The 23912-nt window shown below is 43.1% G+C and overlaps 1 protein-coding gene across 1 annotated transcript in view; it reads right to left on the bottom strand.

Moving 5' to 3' along the window:
• The window catches only part of Adarb2 (adenosine deaminase RNA specific B2 (inactive)), a 195801-nt gene that overhangs the window by 46669 nt on the left and 125220 nt on the right, over positions 1-23912 (bottom strand). The window contains exons 5-6 of the mRNA XM_035441717.1: positions 15297-15465; positions 11456-11607 (exon numbers count right to left, since the gene is read on the bottom strand). Coding sequence (XP_035297608.1) covers positions 11456-11607; positions 15297-15465 — 321 coding nt within the window. The remainder of the gene's footprint in view (positions 1-11455; positions 11608-15296; positions 15466-23912) is intronic.

Here is a 23912-nt window from a genome sequence, read left to right as displayed (position 1 = left end):
GAGGGAGACAAATATTGAATGTTTCTCTTATGAGGAAATCCATATATATATATATATATATATATATATATTCCATATATATATATATATATACATATGAATGCCAGAAAGAAGGGGAATTATTTGGAGGGAAGGATGCCAGTAGGATGGGAGAGTGGGAAGGGAGGATGAGAGTTAATATGAGCAAACTACAATGATATAGATGTGTAAAACATCATTACAAAACTCACTTTTGTGCAGTAATGGAATATATATATATATATTATATATATATATATATATATATATATATAACTTGGAGCATGTAGTTCTTCTTAAGCACTGAGTTACCAAGGGCCTAGATGAGACAAGTACTGTTTTTGCCTGCAAATGGTAAACCTCCTGAGGTTGGTTCCCATATGTCTGTCACAAATTCACCCTGAATTGTCTCGTCTTCCCAGACCCAACTTGACACACATATACCCACATATATTACAGTGTATAACCCACAGTCATTTGGTGAACAAGCATGAACAAGAGAAACTTTACATTTATTTTTCTTTCTTCAAAGGATTCTATACATTAATTAAGTTTAGATAATATGATATTAGAGAAATGCCTAACTGCTTTGTGTACAAATTATACACACAGTAACATGAGTGACTATTAAGCATTTTCTTTAAAATGTTTTAAGATTTGAAGGTTATATAGATGTAGTTTTATCCTCATTTACTTTCTTTGACATACTGGATAGAACATACTAGTTTGTTGTGGACATTTCTCCTGCAGAGATTACAGTAATTTCCAGTGTACTTTACACTGATCCTAAGAGCTGATATTCTTTCTATACACATTCATAGAATATCCCTTGGGCTGAAAGGAGTCTCAAAGCTTGGAGAAGATAAAGTTTTGAGTGACTTAAGAAAGCTTTGTTTACTGCGGCCAATTAGATAAGAGATGAGATCCAAGTTAGATTTGTCCTTGTGTCGTCCATGGAAAGACAAACCAAGGCGATAAACATAGCCTAGATGGGTGCAATAAGCAAACTTAAATGGTACTACAAGCTGGAAGATACTGATGATGGTAGTGAAGATGATAGTGACTGTACAGGTATTAATAATGTCAGTTGTGGTGATATGGTAATTGTGATGGTGCTGCAACTGGTGGTGAGGATATGGTAGTGGTGATGATAATGGTGACTGGTGATGATGGTGGTGGTGAAGATGATGATGATGAATATGGCAATAATACTGATGATAAAACTGAACATAATAAAAATAGTTCACGTGACTCAAAAACACTTGAGACAGCTTGGGTTTAAGCTACACAATTCAGATGGGGTCTTTTCCAATATTAGCTTTATGTGGCAGATAACATTGGGAATAGGGAAGTTAGCAATACTCACAGCTTTTGTAGTGTTGTCCAAAGATAAGGGACTTTACTATCACACCTGGAAGGCATATTTTCAGGGGATATAGTACTTGCTGTCCCTACAGTTCTGTTAACGACACTGTCCTTATGTTTTCCAAAGATGCTATGTAACATTTCCAGGCCTTGAAAGTTGCCCATTGTAGTTTAAAAGCTTTCTAAATTTTTACCATCTGTTAATGTCAAGCAACAAAGAAGCCTGGATTAGTTACAATATTTTCTAGGAGTCAACTCAAAGTTTTATGTTAATTTCTGTCAAGGACCAGGTGTGAGAGATGTTCCCAAGTGTATTTTCTTTGCTGTTTCTAGTGTGTTCCCTGGTGAGTCTGCTTAGTCCCAGGGTGAAACTGAAGAGCTGGTGAACTCCTGTAGACCATTTCCCTTGGCTCTAGCTTTTTCTTGGCTAATTGCAAGAGGTAGGAGGGAGTTGAAGATGCCACTTCAAGTATAATGAAATGCCAATCTAACTAGCAACTGCAGGGGATTGGCCTTAAATAATATGCAGTAGATTGAATGTGTCCTTGAGACCACAAAGATGTGGAACTTTAAAATCCTGCCTATCATGTATCCATAGGTCATCCCAAGTCCATTAGAACGCTCTACTCTAATTCTTATACCCAGAGACCATCAGCCTTATTGTTATGTTTATTAACTTTTTTGGAATGATAGTAAGGAACTTAGAGTGGTAGTATGCCTTAGAAACTCTTCAGGTGAATATTAATATTTAGGAGAGGCTCAGAGAGGTGGTGAAACATAACTAATTAAATATTATGGCTGTTCCAATGGTTTAAAAGTGTGTGTGTGTGTGTGTGTGTGTGTGTGTGTGTGTGTGTGTAGAGAGAGAGAGAGAGAGAGAGAGAGAGAGAGTATCAAAGTAAAAAACAATTTAATGAGCAAATTTCCCAACCCTCAATAAAGGCATAAGAAAGGAAGAAAGTTGTCTTAGTTAACTTATTTTAGAAAGTATATTTGTGGAATAGCCCATCATTTACTATAATAAAACCTCTAATAGTTACCATGTGGTTATGTAGGTGATCTGTTTCATTTGTATTATGAGACTCTGAAAATTTATTAAACTATAATGCATGAACATGATCCCATGTAACATGTTTCTGTGACTCAGTAGGACATCTAAAGGCAGGAATTTAAGGATCCATGCTTTAGATCTCTGACTGTCTACAGGATTGTGGCTCAGTTTTGTGCCTGCCCTTTTACACAATGAATGTGGCTGACTTATATTGACTGCATTAGGCACCTAACACAACACTGTAGATGCCCACCTTGTATAATCCTGCTATTTTATGAATCTTGTGGAAGACTTAATACAGAACTTAATATGCTAAGTCATTGGCAAATGATGGGAAATGAAAGGAGGGTTAATAAAGAGGCCACTGATGATTTGAAAGGAAGACAGAAGTTGTTCAGCCATGGGGAGGTGCGTGGGTCTTGATATTCTTCTCTTACATTTAGAATCTTTTATACAACCTATTATTATTATTTAAAAGGCTTCTTACAGGTATGTATTGTATGTTGAGTATATTCCATCCTCCTATTCCTCCCCTGCACCCCATTTCCTGTGCCTCCTCACTCTCATTATTTCCTTTTATTTCCCTAGGCAATTCCACTTTCACTTTCATTTAATAAATACATGCATGGTTTTATGTGGTTATTTTAGCTTCAGGAACCATAAATGAGAGAGGACATGTAGAAGAATGAAAGTATCTCTCACCATGCATAAACATCAAACCAAGTGGGTCAAAGACTGTCGGATAAGACCCGACTCTCTGAAACTTTCAGAAAAAAAAAGCAGGTAAAAATACACCAAGTTACAGCATAGTCAAAGACTTCCCAAACAGAACCCTAGTTGCTCAGGAAATAAGGCCAACAGTCAACAAACGGGACCTCATATAGTCAAAAATCTTCTGCACAGCAAGGAAACAGTTAAGTGAGTGAAGGGACAGCTCACACAATGGGAGAAAGTCTTTGCAGCTGTGCATCTCACAAAGGTTTCATATCTAGAATTGATAGAGCTTGGCCTGCCTAGAACCACAGGGGGTCACAGGCTTAAGCAGTTTTGAGTTTTTTGAGGGGAACATGTGGCTCTGGCATGCAGAGGCTGTAGCTGAAGCAACTTTTCCCTTCTGTTGCATGTAGCATACCAAGGTGATAGTCATGTGTCCTGCACAGAGCACTGTGTGGCCTTGGCAGATACTCTGTCACACACTCTTGTCTTTGCAGGTCTCCCTACCAAGCAAGAAACAAATGACCCAATTGGTCAGGGTGTGATTTAAGGCAGTTCTAAACCAGTGACCTGAAACATGACTGATGATATGATTCACCTCTGCTGCAACAGAACCTTGGCCAAAGGAAAAGTGACAGGAACCAAAATTTGAAAAACCTCTGAGGGTGACCCCAGAGGTAAACCAAGATTGCAAACAACTGAACCCAGCACAATCCCAAGCTTGCAGGCAACATATCTTCCTAAATATCATGGTCCAATTGTCATTGATTCTATACTTAAAGACTTTTGAGGTATACAGATACTGGGGTAAAAGTAAAAGAGGGAAACAATGTGGTGATATTTCGTTTGTGCTTTAACAGATAAAGCTTGCCTGAAGATCAGAGTGTGGAGCTAGCCACTAGGTAGCCATAGAGGCCAGGCAGTGGTGGTACATACCTTTAATCCCAGCACTCAGGAGGCAGAGACAGACAGATCTCTGTGAGTTCAAGGCCACCCTGGGCCACATGAGATTTATCCAGTCTAAAAGAGAAAAAGAGCTAGATGGTGGTGGCTCACACCTTTAGTCCCAGTACTTGGGAGTCACATGCCTTTCTCAGCACTAGGGAGGTGGAGACAGGAGTGATATGACTGGATGGAGAAAGGAATATAGGATGGGAGGAGACAGGAGCTCATTGCATTCAGTCAGAGGATTCCTAGACACAGGATGGACCATTCAGTCTGAGGTTTCATAGAGACAGCATTCAGTCTGAGAATTCACAGGTGTTATGATATGCAGGGACCTTGGCATGGGACCAAGGGCATGGGACCTTGGCAGATCCCATGGAGGCTGAGGGACAAACACACCATCAGGTAGAACTTACATGGGAAGGAAGTTTTATTGGGGAAGGGAGTGGAGGAAGGGAGAGGGGAGAAGGAAGGGAGAGAGAAAGAGATAGATATATAAATAGGTAGATAGATAGATAGATGACAGATAGATAGATAGATAGATAGATAGATAGAGACAGAGATCTGCCTCCTCAGAGAAATGGTAGAAAGACAGAGCAGGAGTAGGTGGAGCCCTACTCTTAAAGGGACCTCCTGTGCCTGTGTTGAGCCAGGGTACTGCTTGCCATGCACAGAGGGGTGATGGACTGTGCCAAATTCCTAAGGAGTGGGGCCAAGTTTGCCTGGATGATAACAGTAGGGACAGGATCACCCATTCAGTCTGAGGATTCCTAGAGACAAGATCAGCCATTCAGTCTGAGGTTTCATAGAGACAGTATTCAGTCTGAGGATTCATAGGGACAGGATCACCCCCTTAGTCTGAGGATCCAATAGAGGTAAGAACTAGTGGCTGGCTGCTCTGCTTCTCTGATCCTTCACTATTTACCCCGATATCTGATTCTGGGATTTTATTATTGAGATCATTTAGAATTTGTGCTACAGACCACAGAAAATTTCCAGACATCCCAAGAAATTAGGGTTTGTTGATATCACCAGGGTCCTTGTCTTGTCCTTTGGACTTGGGAACCCTGCATGTGGCCTCAGGGAGTTTGGATGATCACCTAGAGTTTGACATATAGAGCTCTATGGACTCAGGTAACCTCCTGAGCTGTGAGCTAGAAAGGTCTCTGGTGGAAGGAAGTTACTCTGTGGTGTTGGGGAGTTGGACATGTCCTTCTAGAAATTCTAAGTCAGGCTGTGTTCTCTCACGGGCCTTCTAGTTATATGAGAGTGACCCCTGAGGTAATTCGGGTATTGCTGTTGCCCTTGGTTGCATCTCACAGGTTGAAGGTAAGCACCTGCTGCTGAAGACACTGCACACAGAGGATTCAGGACACGGATGATTTGAACTACATCCAACCTGAAAGCCTTTATCTTATGCTCTAGCTTCCACAGCACTAGACAGTGCTGCACAAGCTGCCAAGGGGGGGAAGCAACTGATAGCCCTACAGAGCCGTGACGTCTATGAACGACAATGATAAGCATGGCAAGCTATCCATAAAGGTGAAATAGTGGCATTCGCATGTTGGTAGTAAGCCAAGTCATAGTAGATTTAAAGCCCACTCTGCAGGAGGGAAATCATCCCTGTTACTAGAAACCTAGCCAACTACCTGGGGATAGTGAGATCATGTATCTTAAAAGAGAATCTACCACTGCCACTTTGCTAGACTAGCATAATTGCCAACTACACTTTAAATCTTATCTTTATACCCACAAATAGGTGTAGCTATCACTCCTCACCAAAGAAGATTCTATGTACAGCAAATGGAGATCATTAGAGAAAACCACAGCAGACACAGTGCAGAGAATGGGTCGTGTGTACCCTAGACTCAGTGAATACATCAACACCCAGCACACCTTCTACACCTTTGCTTCAGGGGACATAGCTGAAGATGAAGGCAGAAAGAGTGTAAGAGCCACAACACCAGTAAGTCTGTTGTGAGACTGCCTCTTTTAGAAATGGCTGCATAAGTAAGACTGAAACAATGACATCAGTAGACATGTTAACATGGAAGGGAGCCAATATCATGGGGTCTTACTCCTAGACAAAGAACTATAGATGGCTGAAAGAAGAATTAGCCTCTGCTAAGGATGAGCATCTCCTCCCCCAAGTTGGCTATCCAATACAAAGTGTTGAAAACAACAAAAATAGACTCAGTAAGTTTTATTTATATATTTACGCAAAACAGACCCAGCAGATAGTATTTATATGCTTGTCTATTATCTATCTATCTATCTATCTATCTATCTATCTATCTATCTATCTATCTAATCTATAATAGTCAAGAAAAAGAGTCTATCAATTTGAAAGTTTAGGGGTGGACATGAAAGGGGTTAGAAGGAAGGGACATGGGAGGGCCTGGAGTGATTAAAGGGAAGAGGGAAAATGACGCAGTTATGTTTTAATTTAAAATGTATTAAAATAACTGTTCAAACCTCTGGAATTTGTTGGGGATGTAGCTTTGCCAAGTTCTTGCCCTTCGTGAATGAATCTTTGCGCTATATCCCAGCATCACATTAATTGGGTGTGGTGTACACTCATGTAACCTCAGCAGGCCAGGAGAAACAGACAGAGGAGAGGCGTTTGAGGCCATCTTTGGCTACATAGCAAATTAGAGGGTAGTTTGGGATTTATGAGATCCTGTCTCAAGGAAACAAGCCAAACCAAGCCAAACAAAACCACAACAAAGACTCCACTAAGCAAACACAGCACACTCCAAAACCCTAAAACTAATTACTTTCCCTAGGCTGCTCTGCTCTGCGTTCCTACACTAATTAAAAGGAAGGAGAACAATTTATGCCATGGAGTTGTCTCTTGGACTTAGAGTCATGTTGTAGATGTGTTTGTAGATCTGATAAATCACAACATGTGGCCACATGGGCTTATGCATGTATGTGTTATGTGTCATAAACACGTGGCCTTAGGAAAACGTGTTTGTATGCTTGAGATAAATATGTGTACATATGTATGAGGGAGAGAATGAATGGTCCTGCCACAGTCACCAGTTGATAAAGGTCAGCACATTGCAGGCCCGACGAGGAGCTGTGCAATAATACATTAGACTTAATGACAGTGGAAGTAAAATGACAAAGATCTTCAGTGATCAGTCCCATTAGCACACTGTGCCTGGCAACAACAGAAGCTCAGGACGACAGAGCCCTGTCCAGGAGCTTCCTTTGTTCTGGAATGTCTCTTAGATCCTATAGGAAGATCTCACTGGAGCTGGCTGAGTGTGTTTGTGCTCTTTGGCTTCTGTGCATAATAACAACCTACTGATAGTTAGGGTAAAAAAAAATGGCTCCCAGTGTTTCATTTAGTAACATGGAGGCTGAGTTGCTAGTGCAATGAGGCTGGAGTTTCTGCAAATTAATTTGAAGGGAGTGGATGGTGCCAGCTTGTGGACCTCAGAACTAGCGCTAACTGGAATTTTCCCAGGGTCTACTGCAAGTCTTCCTACAGGGAATTGTCTCTATTGTCTTTGGTCCTTTGTTGGCCTTGGAAGGAGCCCCTAAAAGCAAAGACCTGATCACTTTAATTTCACTATCCTATCCAGCAGTCCAGCCCTCCTTAAAGAGGAACAATTATAATAATAATAAAAAAGTCAGTGTATGAGGGAGCAGCAGGGAGAGTTGTAGCAATCTCTAAGGTGAAAATTTCGGAAGTTGCTCCTGAGAGCGGTTGCCTTCCTCAGAAGGCTTGAGGGATGCTGAGCAGTCTCCTCTGAGGACAGCAGGTAGTTGGCTTTTCTTGCCCTTATGGAGTGATGAGGGGAAAACGATGCATGGCTTTTAGCTGATGAGTCCACTTTACAAAACTGCAAGTGCCTACCTTCTCTGTGCTCCCCAGTGGGTCGGGAGACACCAGCTTAAATTAGAGGCATGCAGGCACCAGCATCTTCCCTTTGCTTGCCATGTCTGTGGTAACACTGTGAGGGAAAGGCTTCATTTTCCTCCTCCTCCCAGCACCTGCCACTTCTTAAAAGCACCATGAAATAAAAGACATCTGTGTGTAGAAGTGAACCTCAGGGGGCCTCTGAGAATGCATTTGTTTGCTTTTCTAAACCACTGACACTGCAAGATAGAACTGAGAGCTGAGAAGCCACACTTGGTGCTTGATGTACAGAGACATGGGGAAACCCAATGAGCCAGAATGGTCCCCACAGGGGACCCGAGACCTCAGGCAGGGTCGACGTTTTTGTGGTCCTCACTTAGCCTTCCCCTAACTCCTGCTGGGGCTACACAAGCCAAGGAGGAAGTGAAATAAATTAGAGCTAACTCCAAATGTTTCAACGAGCTATTGGGAAATGGATCAGATTTCACAAATTTCTCGAGCAAGTCAGTATCATGTAGATCTACCTTGATGGATATTATTAAGAAAATGAATCAGCTCCTTCCTTCTGTACCTTTTTAGTCTCTCTCTCCCTACCTCTTTTTCCCCTCTCCCTTCCCTTCCTCTGTGTTTGTGTTGTGCCTCACCATCACGAACCCTGGGCTTACAGATGCACCTGGCTTCCTTATTCATGAGGATTCAAACTGAGACCCTCACACTTGTACCACAAGTACTTCACCCACTGAATTACCTCTCCAGCCTAAGGTGTGGCCCAGAGTAGCCTCAAACTCACGGCCCTCCTGCTTCTGCCTCTTCAGCATATCTTACTGACATGCATCACCATGACTGGCCAAAGAAGCATGATGTGATGCTTAATTTTTTTTCTCATTTTTCATTAGTTCTTTGAGAATTTTGGACAATATGTCTTGATCATATTCAATTCCCTTCTCCTAACTCCTCCCAGGTCTCTCCACTTGCCTACCCAACCAAATTTTGATAATCAAGATGATTAGATTAAGGAGCATCTAGGTCAGTGGAACATACTCTGGATGTTTCTGTGAGCACATCTCCAGAGACCATTAGCTCATGAGGGCTCTGAGCTGACTACTGGAGTAATTCTTAATGGATTTGAAACACCTTGGTATCATTGGGGGTGGTGAAAAATAGGAGGTGGATAGAGCCTTCGGAGGAGGGAAGTCACTGGACTTGTGACCTTGTGGTTATGGCTGGCCTTCTTGTTCTACCTCTGCCTTCTGCTTCTTGGTAACTATGATGTGAACAGCTACCATACCTTCCTTGCCATGATGGTCTGACCCTTCTGAAAACAACCCTTCCTTATTTAGGTTGCTTTGGTCAGGTTTTTTTTTTTTTTTTTTTTTTCACAGAGACATGCAAACAACCAACACACAGGCCTAGACAACTCTTCCAGCACAGACAGTAAAACTAAATATGTGTATATGTGTTTTTATATAAACACAGTTAACATTTCCTGGGGTTCATTTGAGCAAAATAAAACATAAAATACTTAGGCAAAAATAAAAGTAATATATGTATATGAATGGGATCTGATTCTAATAAAGGTATCGAACTATCAAATGTGTCCTGTGCTCAGAGGAAGTCTCCAGGGGAACCATGTCACACTCCATGGTTATTAAGGGTTGGTTCTAAGCCTCTGTTTTCCTTGTAGGTGAGGTTACATTTATGATCTAATCATCAATGCCAGAAAAAAAAGAACATTTATCAAATGCCTGATGTATTCCATGCTTGTGTAGACGATGGTTGCCAAGACAAAAGAAGCCACTGGGAAGAAGTAATGGGTGTTTAAACCATATATGTTTAGCCTATTTGTCTAATCCTCAGATTGAATGCTTGTTCAAAAAAGTTCCTTTTCATTTTTGTCAACTCCATTGCTTTCCCTTTAGGAGAGGGATTCCCTACATTTCACATGTTTTAGAAAGTAAATGGGAGAGCAGCTGGAGAGATGGCTCAGAGGTTAAGAGCACTGATTGCTCTTCTGGAGGTCCTGAGTTCAATTCCCAGCAACCACATTGTGGCTCACAACCATCTGTTATGAGATCTGGTGCCCTCTTCTGGTGTGCAGATATATGGAAGCAGAATGTTGTATACATACTTAATAAATAAAATCTTAAAAAAAAGGAAAGAAAGTAAATGGGAGAGCCAAATTGGAGTGAGAGCCAGAAAAGGGAAAACACTATCAGACAAACTACAGGAACTACCCCCAGGAGTGTGAGGGGGCTGGTGGTATCCTGGCCAACATGATAGCAGACTCAGCCTTGACCTAAGGGAAATGGGGATAGAATAAACCACATGAGATCACACAGAACAGCACTTTCCTCTCTAAAGCTTTTAGAAAGAGAAAGTGTGAGTGTGTGTGTGTGTGTGTGTGTGTGTGTGTGTGTGTGTGTGTGTGTGTCACTTTTTTGTGATGCTTGAAGGTTTGAGCTCACACTCCTAGAACCACGTAAAGCTGGGTGCAGTGTTGCACATCTGCAGTCTCAGTACTCCTTTAGTGAGATGGGAAGCTGAGACAGGAGAAGCCCCTGAGCTCAGGGAACAGGGAGCCTGGTGTACGCAGCCACGAACAACAAAGAAGAGAATCTGTTCCAAACAAAGTGGAGGGTGAGGATGGATGCTGAGGTTGTCTTCTGACCTCCACAGGTGCACTGTGTCATACATGTGTCTGTACACACACACACACACACACACACACACACACACACACACACACACACACACAACACACACATGGAAAGAATGAAATAGAGAAAGTTTGGAAGAATGTGTGTGTGTGTGTGTGTGTGTGTGTGTGTGTGTGTGTGTGTGTGTGGTATTCACACAAATCAGTGCAAGATGCATGCATGCTATAATAATAGAATATAGCATATTTTAAGTTAGAAGGTGAGAGTCTTTTATTGTCAAGACACAGTGGCATCAATGACATCGAAGGAACCCACCTTTGTCCTCCATCCTGTGAATGCACAGTGCTGATGGAGGTGAATGATGCTGTGGGTCCCAGAGAAGAGCTTAGTAATGGAATTTTTAAGCTAATGGACACTATACTTTGACCCCTGGCTAAAAGTTGAGTTTCTTCCTCACCCAAGTTGCAAACGAAGGCAAAAAAGAGCTGGTTTGAGTTTGCTTTCACCTCATGTAATTCTCATTTGCTTTCTCTGTGGTTCCATTTTCCAGCCTGGGATATAGGGAATGTCTGACCTATTAAAACAAAGCAGAGTGCTATGGTAATTAAATCGCTAATTTTAGACCCATACCTACTCTTCTGCCAATGACCTGAGCATTTCAGACTGAGGTTTTGGAGGTATCTAGCTAATTGTAGTTATGACTCACTTCCATCCATCTATCCATCCACACTACACACTTGATGCCTTGGCCAAGCTGGCCTGGGGCAGAGCTTAGCCAGAGGGAGCCTAGTCTGGAATTAGTTATTGACAAAAGGCAAATATGTGGTTTCTTACAATCTGTGGTGATTTCGTAGGGAGAGTTGAGTCTGGCATCTCCGCAGGGGGACGTGCTCACATAGAGATGGAAGAGGATGTTTTCTCGAAGCCTGTAGCCTCCTTCCTTTAAACGAATAAATATTGATTTCTCGGAGTCCTCTCGATGCTTGCTATGGACACAAAGAGGATGTAGGTCACTTATGACAAAACAAACGAAGATGTACCTATAGGTCTTGTTTCATGGAGTTAGAAGTTTCCCAGCTTCTACCTTTTCTATGCTCATATGCTGCTTGTCCCCTGAATGAACACTTTGGGAACAGGCTACAGTAAAACTGCCTGGGAACAAACACAATCCACAGAAATGTTTCCATCTCCACCCTCCTGAACATTCACACTTTAGTTCTCTCTCTCTCTCTCTTTCTCTCTCTCTCTCTCTCTCTCTCTCTCTCTCTCTCTCTCTCTCTCGTGCATGTTTGTATAGGTCAGAGGACAACTTCAGGAACTACTACTCAGGTACCATCCATTTTTTTTTGACAGAGTCTCTCAATGGTCTGGAACTCACCATGTAGGCTAGGCTGGCTGGTGAGCCTCAGGATCTGCCTGTCTCTGCCTCCTCAACTCTGGGACTATAAATATATGCCACTATGCCTGGATTTTTTTAAAGGCATGAATTCTGAGTGCCATACTCTGGTACTTGTTCTCTATGATAATCACTTTACAAACTGAATTATCTCTCCAACCACTATGTTTTAGGTTTATCTTTTACAATCTGGTATTTAGCATTATAAAACCACAATCCTCTGTGCCAGCAAGGCCCCATTTATGGAGTGTCCTGGGGTGCTACTGACTAAAGTAGTCTAAGTGGGTACTAGTGCAGTAGAGGGGGAAAGGGAATTTTAAACAGTGTCTGAGCTTGGGTACCAACAAACTAGGTGGAAACAACAAATAATGCAGAATTGGCTTTTCTTACCATCCAGGGTAGATCTAGAACAAACCCATGCCTTCTAACCTTGGAGTTTTATATTCTCTTGCTTCAAGAAAACCTTTTTCATAGTCCATAAGCTTGCATCTGAGCAGCCGTGCTTCCTCAAGGAGGGATGATATCACAGCGAGCACTGAACAGCTGAGCTGTGTTTTCACTCCCAGATCCCTCTGCAAGCCCCTAGCAGTCTGCTTTCTGCCATGCTTGTTGTTTGTACAACTTCTGCCATATTGGTGATGGATTCTGTATTGTAGGGCCTTGCGGTCTCATAGGCAGCAGAATGGACAGTGTGTTCCCAGCAAGTCCTTGAGGCTACTACGAGTTCATGTGCTACCACCCCTTCCTTGTGCCCAAATGGACTCTGCCATCATGTGTGGATCTTCTTCCACAGCCCTGGGAGCAACTGCACCCAGTCTTTGTCCCCCAGTGCAGAGCCAGACCCATTGAGGGAAACCTTACTTGTTCTGGAGGCCCTTTGCAGTCATTTTTGGTACCTTCTGTAGGACAAGGATGAGGGTGTGACTGTCTTTGACTTTTCCAGATAACTGTGTAGTGCCTAATATGCATCCAAGCCTGGGAAAAGTTGGCTGGGTTGTCTTCTGTGACACATACAGGAGGTAGGGGGACTGGAGAAAATTTCCAACAGAGTAGTTGGTATTCCATAGAAATCCTTCCCCACATTTTGAGAGATTTCTAGCTCTTGTCTATTCCATTTGACCCCTCACCAGGCTCTCCTGGAACTGATGTGGCAATACATCATGCTGCTATGCGCTACTCAGAGGCTCAGAGAAAATTTAATTGAGTGTATTAAGGTATTGCCTTTATTCAAGTCTGTTTGGCATATATTTGAGCCTTTTCCTTTGGGTGACTTCTGCACATCCTAACAGGTTCATGTGAATGAGCCATTCACTAAAGCCCCTCTGAGATGCCATTATTAGTGGATTCAAGGAACCCTGTTTCAAATGAGAAGAAAAGGGCATCTGGAAGATGCAAGGAAAGAACACTGTCAAAGAGACCCACAGCAATTAAGCTACCGTGACTAACTTACTTCAGGAATGTGCATGAAGTGTCACATGATCAAACCTACCAGTGTTTCTGCGGAAGTTGAATGTGTCTTCCAGCTTATGTGGCAGCCTGCTTTTTCCTGATGGCTGCCATGAGGACAACAGAAATTTCAGCTTTGGAGCACGTTTCTTAGCACCTCTTCACTCTAGAAAATCCTTATTAACATGTATGTGGTTGGCAAACATGAAGATCCAAGTTTGTTTCCTAGAATCTATGTTTAAAAAAATCCAGGCTTGCTGGCATGTGCTTTTTATCCCACTGCCAGGGAGGCAGAGAGACAAGGCTGGTTCTCATTCCTCACTGGCCAATCAGATTACCTTATTTGAGAGTTTCAGGTCAGTGAGAGGTCCTGTCTCAAAACAAGCAAGGTAGATTGCTTCTGAGAAATGACATCTTAGGTTATTCTCTGACCTCCACGTGCACACACACACACACACACACACACACACACACACACACACACACACACACAAGCGTACATGATTTTAGTCACATTTCCTGACTTGAAATCTAGAAGTCTAGAGAATGGAACATATATGGTAATGTGTGGATGTGAGGAGAACTGAGGCCACCAGGACAGGGTGACTTGACTGTGCAGGACAAGGCCTACAAAATATTGAATACTTCTTGAATGGTCAAGAAGACCATTGTGTATTTTGTAAGAACTGTTTACCTTTGGTTTGCACAATGAAAGCAGCCTGGCCCTGAGATTAGGACTGGGGACAGGAAATAAAATGACAACCCATTTATGAGCCTGGCACCAGAGAGATGGCTCTAGCTAAACATGAAGAACCCAGCGCTATCTATGTTGGCTGAGAAATTCCCAAACTCATACTGACCAGGGAGCAGAGGGGACCTTCTTCCCTTTTGTAGAAATAACTGAACTGTGAGTTCTGCTTGAAGTGGACACAATTTTGTCAGAATTGAGCAGAGGTGTCAATGTTAACCTGGTCCTTTTCCATGCCTGAAATGAGTTTTACCAGGGAGCAAGCTCATCGATTCAAGTCATCTCACATTGTACCAAGCACTCGTTCCATTCAATCAGTGGAATTACAGTTCCAGAGAGCAATGACTCCTCTTTCCTGAGAGATATCCAAGTCATTGTTTCCTTCTTTCCTTCCTCCTTCCCTCTCTCCCTCCCTTTCTCTTATTTCTTCCCTTTCTCTGTCCTTCACTTTCTTTTCTCTGTGTCTTTCCCTGTCTTGTCCTTTCCCTTTTTGGTGGTTGCACTTTTTGCAGGAATACTATGTGATCTGTAGGTGGCTCCGAGAACTGTATTGTTGTCTTGTCCTATTGACATTTATAATTTGAGCAGCTAGTTGGATAAATAATTTATTGAAGGTATGTAAGATCCAGGGATGGCTGTGCCCTGTGGTCTTGTTAAAATCTGAGTTTCATAAAGGAAAGTGTTGTTTGAGGGCTGTTTCAGTGGCTGCCCAAATGTTTTAATTGAAAAATAACCAAATGGAATGAGCCATGACAAGATGTATTGCTGTGTGTCTATGCCCGTGGGCACCTGTGTGGTAACCTGTGTGTCTAACCTGTAGGCAAACAGCAGGTTTCCTGGAGTGAGGTGTTGAGTGCAATGCAAACATTTGGTAATTTAACACTTCAGTGTCTGTGTGGCATTCAAAGAGTACTCCAAATATGAATAAAAATAGCTGCTATGTGGTGCATAGTCACTTACTATGTATGGGATCTGCTAAGTGGAAGACACATTCTGAGCTGGCTGAGGGACTCCTTTCCATTGCCTAATTGCCTGTCTTGTTAAGGCGTGTCAGTTCTGCCCGTGCGTGCCAGGGGTCCCTTTACCTCAAGTGCAGCTCCAGCTGAGTGTAGAGGAAGTGAAGAAATGCCCGCCTGGCCACAATTTCAGCGTGGCAGTCGTTGACAACAAGCCCCTGGTCACTGATGTGCTCACCGCTGATACACTTGGTTCCAGAGGACAGGACGATGACCTGCGCTTGTTTGGTGTCCAAGCCTAGGGGACACAGAGGATAGTCAGAACAGCTTAGGCTTTAAAGACCCCACTGCAGGGAACTTTTCAACCTTCCTGTAGCTACCAGCCTTGGTGTTTATCTGGTTGACATTCATGGTAGTGTGATGATTGATCTTGATTGTCAACTTGACTATAAAATCACCTAGGAGACTTGTGAGACATGCCTCAGGGTGTATTTATGAATCTGTTTCTAGAGAGGACCAACTTATAGAGAAGAAGGGCACCATCCCTTAGGCTGGGAACCTCCATGGAGCAAAAGGCAGTGACAAAGAAAGAAAGTGGAGTATGGATAGTCTCCTTTTCATTGCTTCCCAGCCAGTAGGGCAAAAGTTTCTCTATTCTATTACACCATCCTGGACACGATGGACTGAAATCTCAGAAACCATGAACAAAATAAACAATTCCTCCCTTTAAATTGTTCTCAGCTCTGTCATCACAGCCGTTCAAGAGTTAGGTTCCAGGCTGACAGATGTCAGTCTGAGACATTGAGACTGGGAGCAGCTTAAGTTTTGCCCCAGTAGCTGCTGACCTGGTGGGAAGTAAGGATTTTCTTTTGTTCCTTCTTTTCTTTTTGTAGCAGAAGCTTGTGGAAATATTGATATTAGAGAGAAAAGAGAGACAGTCATAGGCAAACCTATTTCTGGGAGAGAACTGGGCCACTGCAGGGATTCCTGTTGAGTCTTTAAAATGGAAGAAGGTTGGGCTTTTAGTCGTGTGTGCAATAACAATCTAAGTTCTACCACAAGAAATTCTGCCACAGGTCCTTGCCCTCCAGCATAACTGCATCTTCACTGAGAGAATCACGGAGACAGGAAATGTGTAGAGAGGAGTAAACAGAAGGCAGGAGGGCATAAGAAGGACTCCTAAGCTGGGCTCTGACGTGCAGACACATCTATATTTTCAGTGGAGAAGTGACCCAAAGTGTGATGTGAATATATGTCCCTCACAGGCTCGTGTGTTTGCAAGCTCACTCCTTAGGTAGCAGTGTGGTTTGGGAAGCATTTAGGAGGTGGAGCAGTCTCACTGGAGGAAGTGGGTCACCAGGGACAGACACTGAGATTCACAGCTGCTCCCACCTCCTATCCATTCTCTACTTCCTGACTATGGGTGCATGACCAACCATCTCTTGCCACTATGCCTTCCTGCCATGATGCACCATAGCCTCTGGAACTATAAGCCAGGTAAACCCTTCCTTTCTTATGTTGCTTCTTGTCAGCTATTTTGCTGTAGCAATAAGAAAAGTTACCAGTATACAGGGTGTTGGGTAAACACCTGTGCAAATGTGAAGTCTACAGACATTGGCTTTTATTTCCTTGAACTTTCAGCATCCGTGTGAGTAGTGGAATTCAGATGATGTCATTCCTTCACTTTCTACCCAAAATGTACTTCTCTTTCTAAGGCCTGCTGAACTCTGCCCTTTGTTTTTCTTAGCACATTCTTGAGCATTGTGGGGGCACGTGCCTTTTGAAGTCTCATACCTCAGTAGAGGTCATCCCTGAAGCTGGAACAAGGCCCAATGGTTTTCAACACTCAAGAGTGTGTGGTTTGTGTACAACTTGTGCCTCAGGAGCAAGGTGAAAAATGGGGCATGGCTGTGAGGCATGGATGTTTAGGCATCTCAGGGTACAGAGGTATGAAGGCTTATGATATGGCACAGGGTCAAGTTCAGAAGATGTTCCCTCCACAGCTACATTTCACAGGCTGGGTCTGGGTCTGGGGTTGATGAAGTGGGGTCTGAGAGGAGATCCCTTCTGTAGGTTATCTTGTTTAAGGTGGGACACCGTCTCAGCAATGAGTGGTCAGTGCAGACAGAATGACCAGTCCCACTCTGAGGCTACTGCAGTTGGCTGCAACCTGGAGAAGGAACTTTGAGCTGTGCCCATGGCAATTGCTTGGGATCTGGGCTTGGCTCTGAGTTTATTCTGGGGACTGTGATTTAGGGACACATGTCTATAAGTATGTCCTGAGTCTTTAAATGTCTTTTCTCTTTGTATATGTTCATTGTACATGGTACTGTCATGCATAAGAAAATTTAAAAATATTTCTTTGACAGTTTCATATATATATATATATATATATATATATATATATATATTACAATCAAATCACATTAATTTCTTTACCCTTTTTTATCCCCATTTGACCCCCACCAACCTCACTTTTTCTGATAAGGCTCCACTGTCCCACTTTTATGTCTTTTGTTTTCAGCTTATTTTGTGACCCACAGAATTTAATCAGGGCTGGATGGGTATCCACCAGAGCATGGGCACTCACCAGTAGGTACCCACTGAGGACTGATGGGGGAGGTCCTTTTGTGTATATGTTTGTCTTATTGGTTGATAAATAAAGTACTGTTAGCCAATAAGGAAGCAAGTTAGGTGGGACTAGGAGTCGAGGAGGATTCTGGGAAATATAGTAAAAAGAAGTCTTGTGATCCAGGCAGGAAGTGACATAGCAGGCAGACTCAGAATATAAGCAGGGACAAGCAGGAAATCACTCTCTTCCTCCTCCTCTCTTCTCTGTAGTGGCCATGTGATTGCCGGCAAGAGAGGGTGCATACGGCTGGCGTCCTCAATAAGATAAGTTCTAATAAAATATATAGATTAGTTCTTAATGGTTGATAATTAAGACTGAGCTAGCAGATAAGAAATCCTAGTCATTGGCCAGCAGCACTGTACCTAATATAAGTCTCTGTGTGTTATTTTGGGCACCCACGTGGCGGCAGGGCTCAGGCAGCTTGGCAGAAAGATTCATCATTACAGAGGACAATGACTTCTCAGCTCCAAGCAGCCATGTACTGCCAATATTTCCCAGGGAGGGGCCAGCCCACTTAAGTCTCCCATATCTTTGATGGACTACTGATGGGCCCACTCTTGTGCAGGCCCTGTGCAGGCAACTGCAGCTGCTATGAGTTTACCTGTGCAATGGCCAAGTCATGCCCAGAAGACAGCATTTTATGGTTCAGTATTTTATACAAAGAACATCTTAATATTGTACATCTGATACACTATATACTCTTCCCTCACTGTTCTCATCACTCTCTCTGCCATTAGTGCCCATTGTCTCCCTAGATACTTCTGCTTCTATTTTATGATATATATGTACACACACACACACACACACACACACACACACATATATATATATAAATATATATATGTATCCATATAAAATCTATACTTACTGAATCTTATACCTCCAAATAATGTCACAAATTCATAAGAAAAGGGAAGTAAGGGGAGGTTCATATTGGAAATTGTAAAGCTTTTTCCCTCCTCCAGGAGCTACAGAATAGATGGGAGGAATCAGGCAGCAGAATTTCTTTCTGCTCGCATCCAGCACTTTCTGTGTCTGAGAGGCAAATCTAACTCTGAGGTTACATAAAGGCACCAAAGGTGCAGCCCCAAATTATTTCTCTCCTTTCTGGTCTATCATGGGATCACACACCTGCTGATCTTTGGGGTCCATAAACCCTGAGAAGCATGTATATTTTTATGGAGTATGAAAGTGAGCTTCTGCTAGTGACCAATGGAAAGAATTATAACAGCTCCGCCAGGATTGCCAGAGGAAATACCTCCAGTTATCACCCTGTAGTTAAAAACCCTCAATAAGTGGCAAGAGCAGAGAGTTTTGAGGCCACACTAACTGAAGGATTACTTTAAAAAAATCTCTTTGAGGCATCAGAGAGATGGCTCAGTAGGTAAACTGCTTGCTGTGCAAATGTGAGGACCTGAGTTTGAATCTTCAGAAGTTAAGTGTTGTTGAGTCCATCAACAATCCCAGGACTCCTACAGTGAAAGAGGAAGTGAAGACCAGAGATGCGCTGGAAGCTTGTAGGACAGCTAGTCAGCAGTGACAAACTACAAGAGACCCTGTTTCAAACAAAATGGAAGGTTAGGACTGTCGCGCCAGGTTGTCCTGTGACCTCCATAAGTCTTCCATAGCATGAGTATACACACACACATACACACACACATACTCTCTCACATACTCACACACACAGCACAGAGTGAGAGAGTGTGAGAGGGAGAGAAAGAGAGAAACAAAGAGAGAGAGAGAGAGACAGAGAGAGAGAGAGAGCACTCCCTGAATAATGAGTTTCCAACCTAAAAAATGGTAGCTACTCCCATCCTACCCCACATTGCCATCTCTGATTAGATCAGCTGTTAGGAGTTGACAAATTGTCCATACTAACATGGAAGTTAGTACAAAGGAGCTTTATTAACAAAAATGGCTCCCTGGAAGCAAATTCTAAATTTAGTCTTTAAAATACAGTAAGGACCACTGTTGTTTAAGCCGACCCCAGAAAACTACGAATCAAAGATTATTCTTTTTCCTGCCCTCATGGATACAAGTGTGAATATACATATTCTCCTCACTTTGATGGTGAATTTCTTGAGACTAGAAACCAGAATTTCCATGAAATTCTCTAAGAAGGGGCTCCCTAGGAGTCTGTGTAATTAGAGAGATTGCTCCAGTCCCTGTTGGAGAGTCCATATAAGGTCCTGCAACTGGAAGTCGGGCATGCAATTGGGATGCCCCCCAGCTCTGCTCTCTATGTGAGCACACTGCTGCTTGCCTAGTTTTGGATTCTGTGTGGTGTGTGGTCGGTGCAGAGTACTGGCTTAGCCTCAGATTTTATTGGACTCTGTTAAATCCTTTGATAAATTTATGTATGAACCATTTTTTTAAAGAGATGATATGCAAATTGGGCCCCCCAATGGAGCAGACCTTCCATTTTTAATAGGATTTACTTTTCCAAGTGCAAACAGTGCTGAGAGCCTCGATACAGACTTGTTTTAAGCTGAGAATTGCTCCATTGAGAATTAAATCCTGAAGCCTGAGTGACCTCTGTCTCTGTTTCCATCCCCAGCGTGGATCTTTCTTTGTGGGACAAAACAGGGACCAGATAGGGAGGAAAGGGAAGAATACTTAGCTTGGGGGGTGGTCAGGTGGAAGCCTGGGGGGCAGGGAGGGCAAGGAGGGCAAATGTATTAGATGCAGTTAGCAAAGGTTAAGCCACTATCCATGCTATAACTTCCACGGTAGCTGACTATGCTGCCATCTCTCCTGGACAGCTCCCTGAATGGAAAAAAGAAAAGGGAAAGGAACGTGACTGCTCCTAGGTATGGTGGAGAAGCTTTATTGTAGATATGTGGGAGAGCATAGCCAGAGGCAGGGACATCTGGGAGAGTCCAGAGTGGACATAACCGGACTGAGCCATCTGAGGAGAGGGGGAGGGGAAAGGAGAGGGGAGAGAGGGGAATCGGGTGCAGCAGCCAGGAGGCCCAAGGCACAAAGAGAGCAGTGGTTAAAAGAATTAAATTATATCGGGAAGAGAAGCCCAGCTCCCTGGGCTGGAGAGTTCAGGGTAGAAGTCAGGAGGGCCTCCTAAGAGGTAGGGAACTGAGGGATAGATACAGGGAGAGCCTGGTGGCAAGAATCAGCTTTGGTATGTTAAATAGTCACCTCAGCCATTGGTCTCAGCTTTCAAACACTCCCCAACCGGGTCTGTCCCTTTCCTCCTTAATAAGCCTGCCTCCTCTCTCACACTCACTGCCTGGTACCCACTTTCCTTGCTCTCCTGGCTCTAGTGACTTCCATTTCTTAAGAGCATTCAGATATCCAGGACATGCTGTCTTTCTATTGTCTCCTTCCCCTGTGGTAGGGTTTAGTTTCTTGGTGATCTTTTGAGGACATATTTAGTCCTCAAGTCAGCAGCTACCATGCTTTGAGAGAAAGCAAAAAGAGAACACAAGCAAAGCCCTTATGCTTTATTTCCACAGGGAAAGCTGAAAACAGCTCCACAATCATGTCTGGCATGCTTTCCTTAGGTCCAGTAATCCTGCGCTTAGTTGTTCCCTAGGTGGGCTGTCTCCTGGCTGGGGGTCCTGGAGGTGGAGTTGGCAGTCATTTATCAGCAGGAGCTAAAGCTGCAGGGAGCAGCAGCAGTGGGCTAGTCACCTCTCCCAGGATGCCCAGGGGCAGTTTTCTAATTGAAAGAGTTAAGGGGATCCATGGACTGTTGAGGAACACTTAATGAGGACACTCTCTTGATGGAGAAAGCATTTTTAGACCCTAGCTTCATTAAAGCAAAGATTTTGAATGATGCACCCTAACGTTTCTAACCCTTCCTCAGAGTGCTTCAGCATTCAGATGGCTGGCACACATGTACTCTATCTAGCTCAGACACTCTTCCAGAGTAGGCACTGTGGCTGCCCGGGCCCTGACTTCTTTTGATTCCATGGAAATTTGAGCTGTAGAAAAAAAAAAGAAGCTGCTTTCCCTTTGCCCCTCATTAATTCTCAACACTGTTCGATGCCAGGCTTTGCCATACTTAGTACAATTATGCGGCTCAAGAAATACATTATTTGCTGATTCACTTTTCATTAATCTCACCTTCAATGTGCCAGCACCAAGCTAAGTAACACTGGAGACAAAAGACACTTAAAACATGGTCCTACTCTTTAGCATGTATTTAGGGAGACAGTATAGGAACAGAAGGTCTGTAAAATAAGATTTTTTTTTTTTTGTGTGTGTGTTTCATACACTCTCTGACACACACACACACACATACACACACACACACACACACACACACACACACACACACACACAGAGAGAGAGAGAGAGAGAGAGAGAGAGAGAGAGAGAGAGAGAGAGATAACATTTAGGAAGCTTCCAGTAGAACTTCAGAGTCTGAGCAGGTCCTGAGAGATGGAATATTTTAGGTAGAATGAATACAGTGGCACAAGGCGTGGACTGGATAGAGAATATGCCTAATTTTTGTGTGCATGCTTGTACCAATGAAAAGTATCACTGGGAGATTTGTATACAAAAGTGGTAGCTGTTTGGCTTAAAAAACAAGTGGAAATTAATGACAGAGGGTCTTGAATGCCACCCTTAAGATAGATACTAGATCATATACACTAGACAATGGGACTGCTAATGAACCCTTTGATCGGGACAGTGACGTTGTTGTTCTCGAGGGGGTTCAGTGCAGCATCATAGATGAGCAGATGGAGAAGGATGAGGTAATAGGTAGGAGGCTGCAGCAGTGTAGAGTCTAGACATTGCACATCAGGGAGTGGTTAATCAGAGAAATGGGTAGAAAGGAGAACTCAGAGGAAGGGTAGCAAGGAGTGAAACAAAAGGATTGGAAAATTAAAACAGGAAGAAGTGGAAATTAAATGCTCAAAAATTACATAGTAAAAAAACTATAAAAATTCTTATAGGGTCAGCTAAAGTCAAGGCTGACAGTCTCAATTTGGGGAGAACAGAAGATAGACATTTGTTACTACTTCTCCCCTCAAATGTCACGGAGGGTGCCTTGATGGCATTATTCTTTTATGAGTTGGAAAATAGAGTTCAAAATCAAAAGTACAAGCAAAAATGACCAGAAACACAAGCTGTATTGTAGCCTCTAGGAAAACAAATTTTTCTTACTTCTCTCATCTTATGATTCTAGTATTGAAGTATAGAATAACTCAAGAGAGTTCTTCAATTCTGTAAGATGCAATACTCCCCACCCTTAATCAGATGAAGATCCTGCTTGTGTTGAAGCAAAGAACAATAGTCTTCAAGTCTTGTGAGTTTTGGTCCCACGGATGAGTAAAAGGTGAATGAGGTGGCATAGTGGGCAGAAGCCACCCACTGTTGCCTGGAAATAAGTTGCATTCTCTTTGTGATACTTTGGTTCCAAGTTTTTTTTTTTTCTTCTTCTCAAGGCAGGGTTTCTTTGTGTAGCCTTGTTTATCCTGGAACTAGCTTTGTAGACTAGACTGGCCTCAAACTCAGACCTCTACCTTGGAGGAAGGCAGTCATAGTGCTGGAACTGGCACAGGCTGGAGCCCCACTGCGTCCTTATCACAGGTCCATACTCCACCTGACCCAACTGACCCCCCCTCCCCAACCCAGAATCTGATGGCTTTAGACAAACCCCTTCTCCTATGCAGCCCTATTTCCTCATTCATCTGACAGACAACCCTTCAGCACAGGCAAAGGTTCCTTGTCTCCCCATCTCTAACACTGACCCTTCCCCACTGACCTGACAGAAAACTCTGAAATGAAGGATAGGACATGGTTGTTGTACCTTGAGGCAAGGCTGTGAGGTTTTGTATTCTGTGTGAGAGGTCAGCTACAGGTATTCCAAGAGCACTGGCTTCCTTCAACCAAGGTATTTGTCAGGAGAAGACAGAGCTGTGAGCGGTTCCCAGCCAGTGCACGGAGCAGCAATGCAAGAGGCAAGAACCCTGGAGGACCTTAGGTGTGGTGCTAGCAGCATCTACTCCATCAAACAATGCTGCAATAGTCTATAAAGTGAGAACTTGTGTGGAACCATTACTTGACACAGGATTTTTTTTTGGCAATGTATTTTCTCTTAAAATGGCCCAAATTTAGGGCTATAGAGATGGCTCAGCTGTTAAGAG

Source organism: Cricetulus griseus, chromosome 3, assembly GCF_003668045.3.
Source record: "Cricetulus griseus strain 17A/GY chromosome 3, alternate assembly CriGri-PICRH-1.0, whole genome shotgun sequence".
Classification (NCBI taxonomy): Eukaryota; Metazoa; Chordata; class Mammalia; order Rodentia; family Cricetidae; genus Cricetulus; species Cricetulus griseus.
Note: the sequence above shows the minus strand (reverse complement) of the source record. Positions and strands in the feature narration are given on the sequence as shown.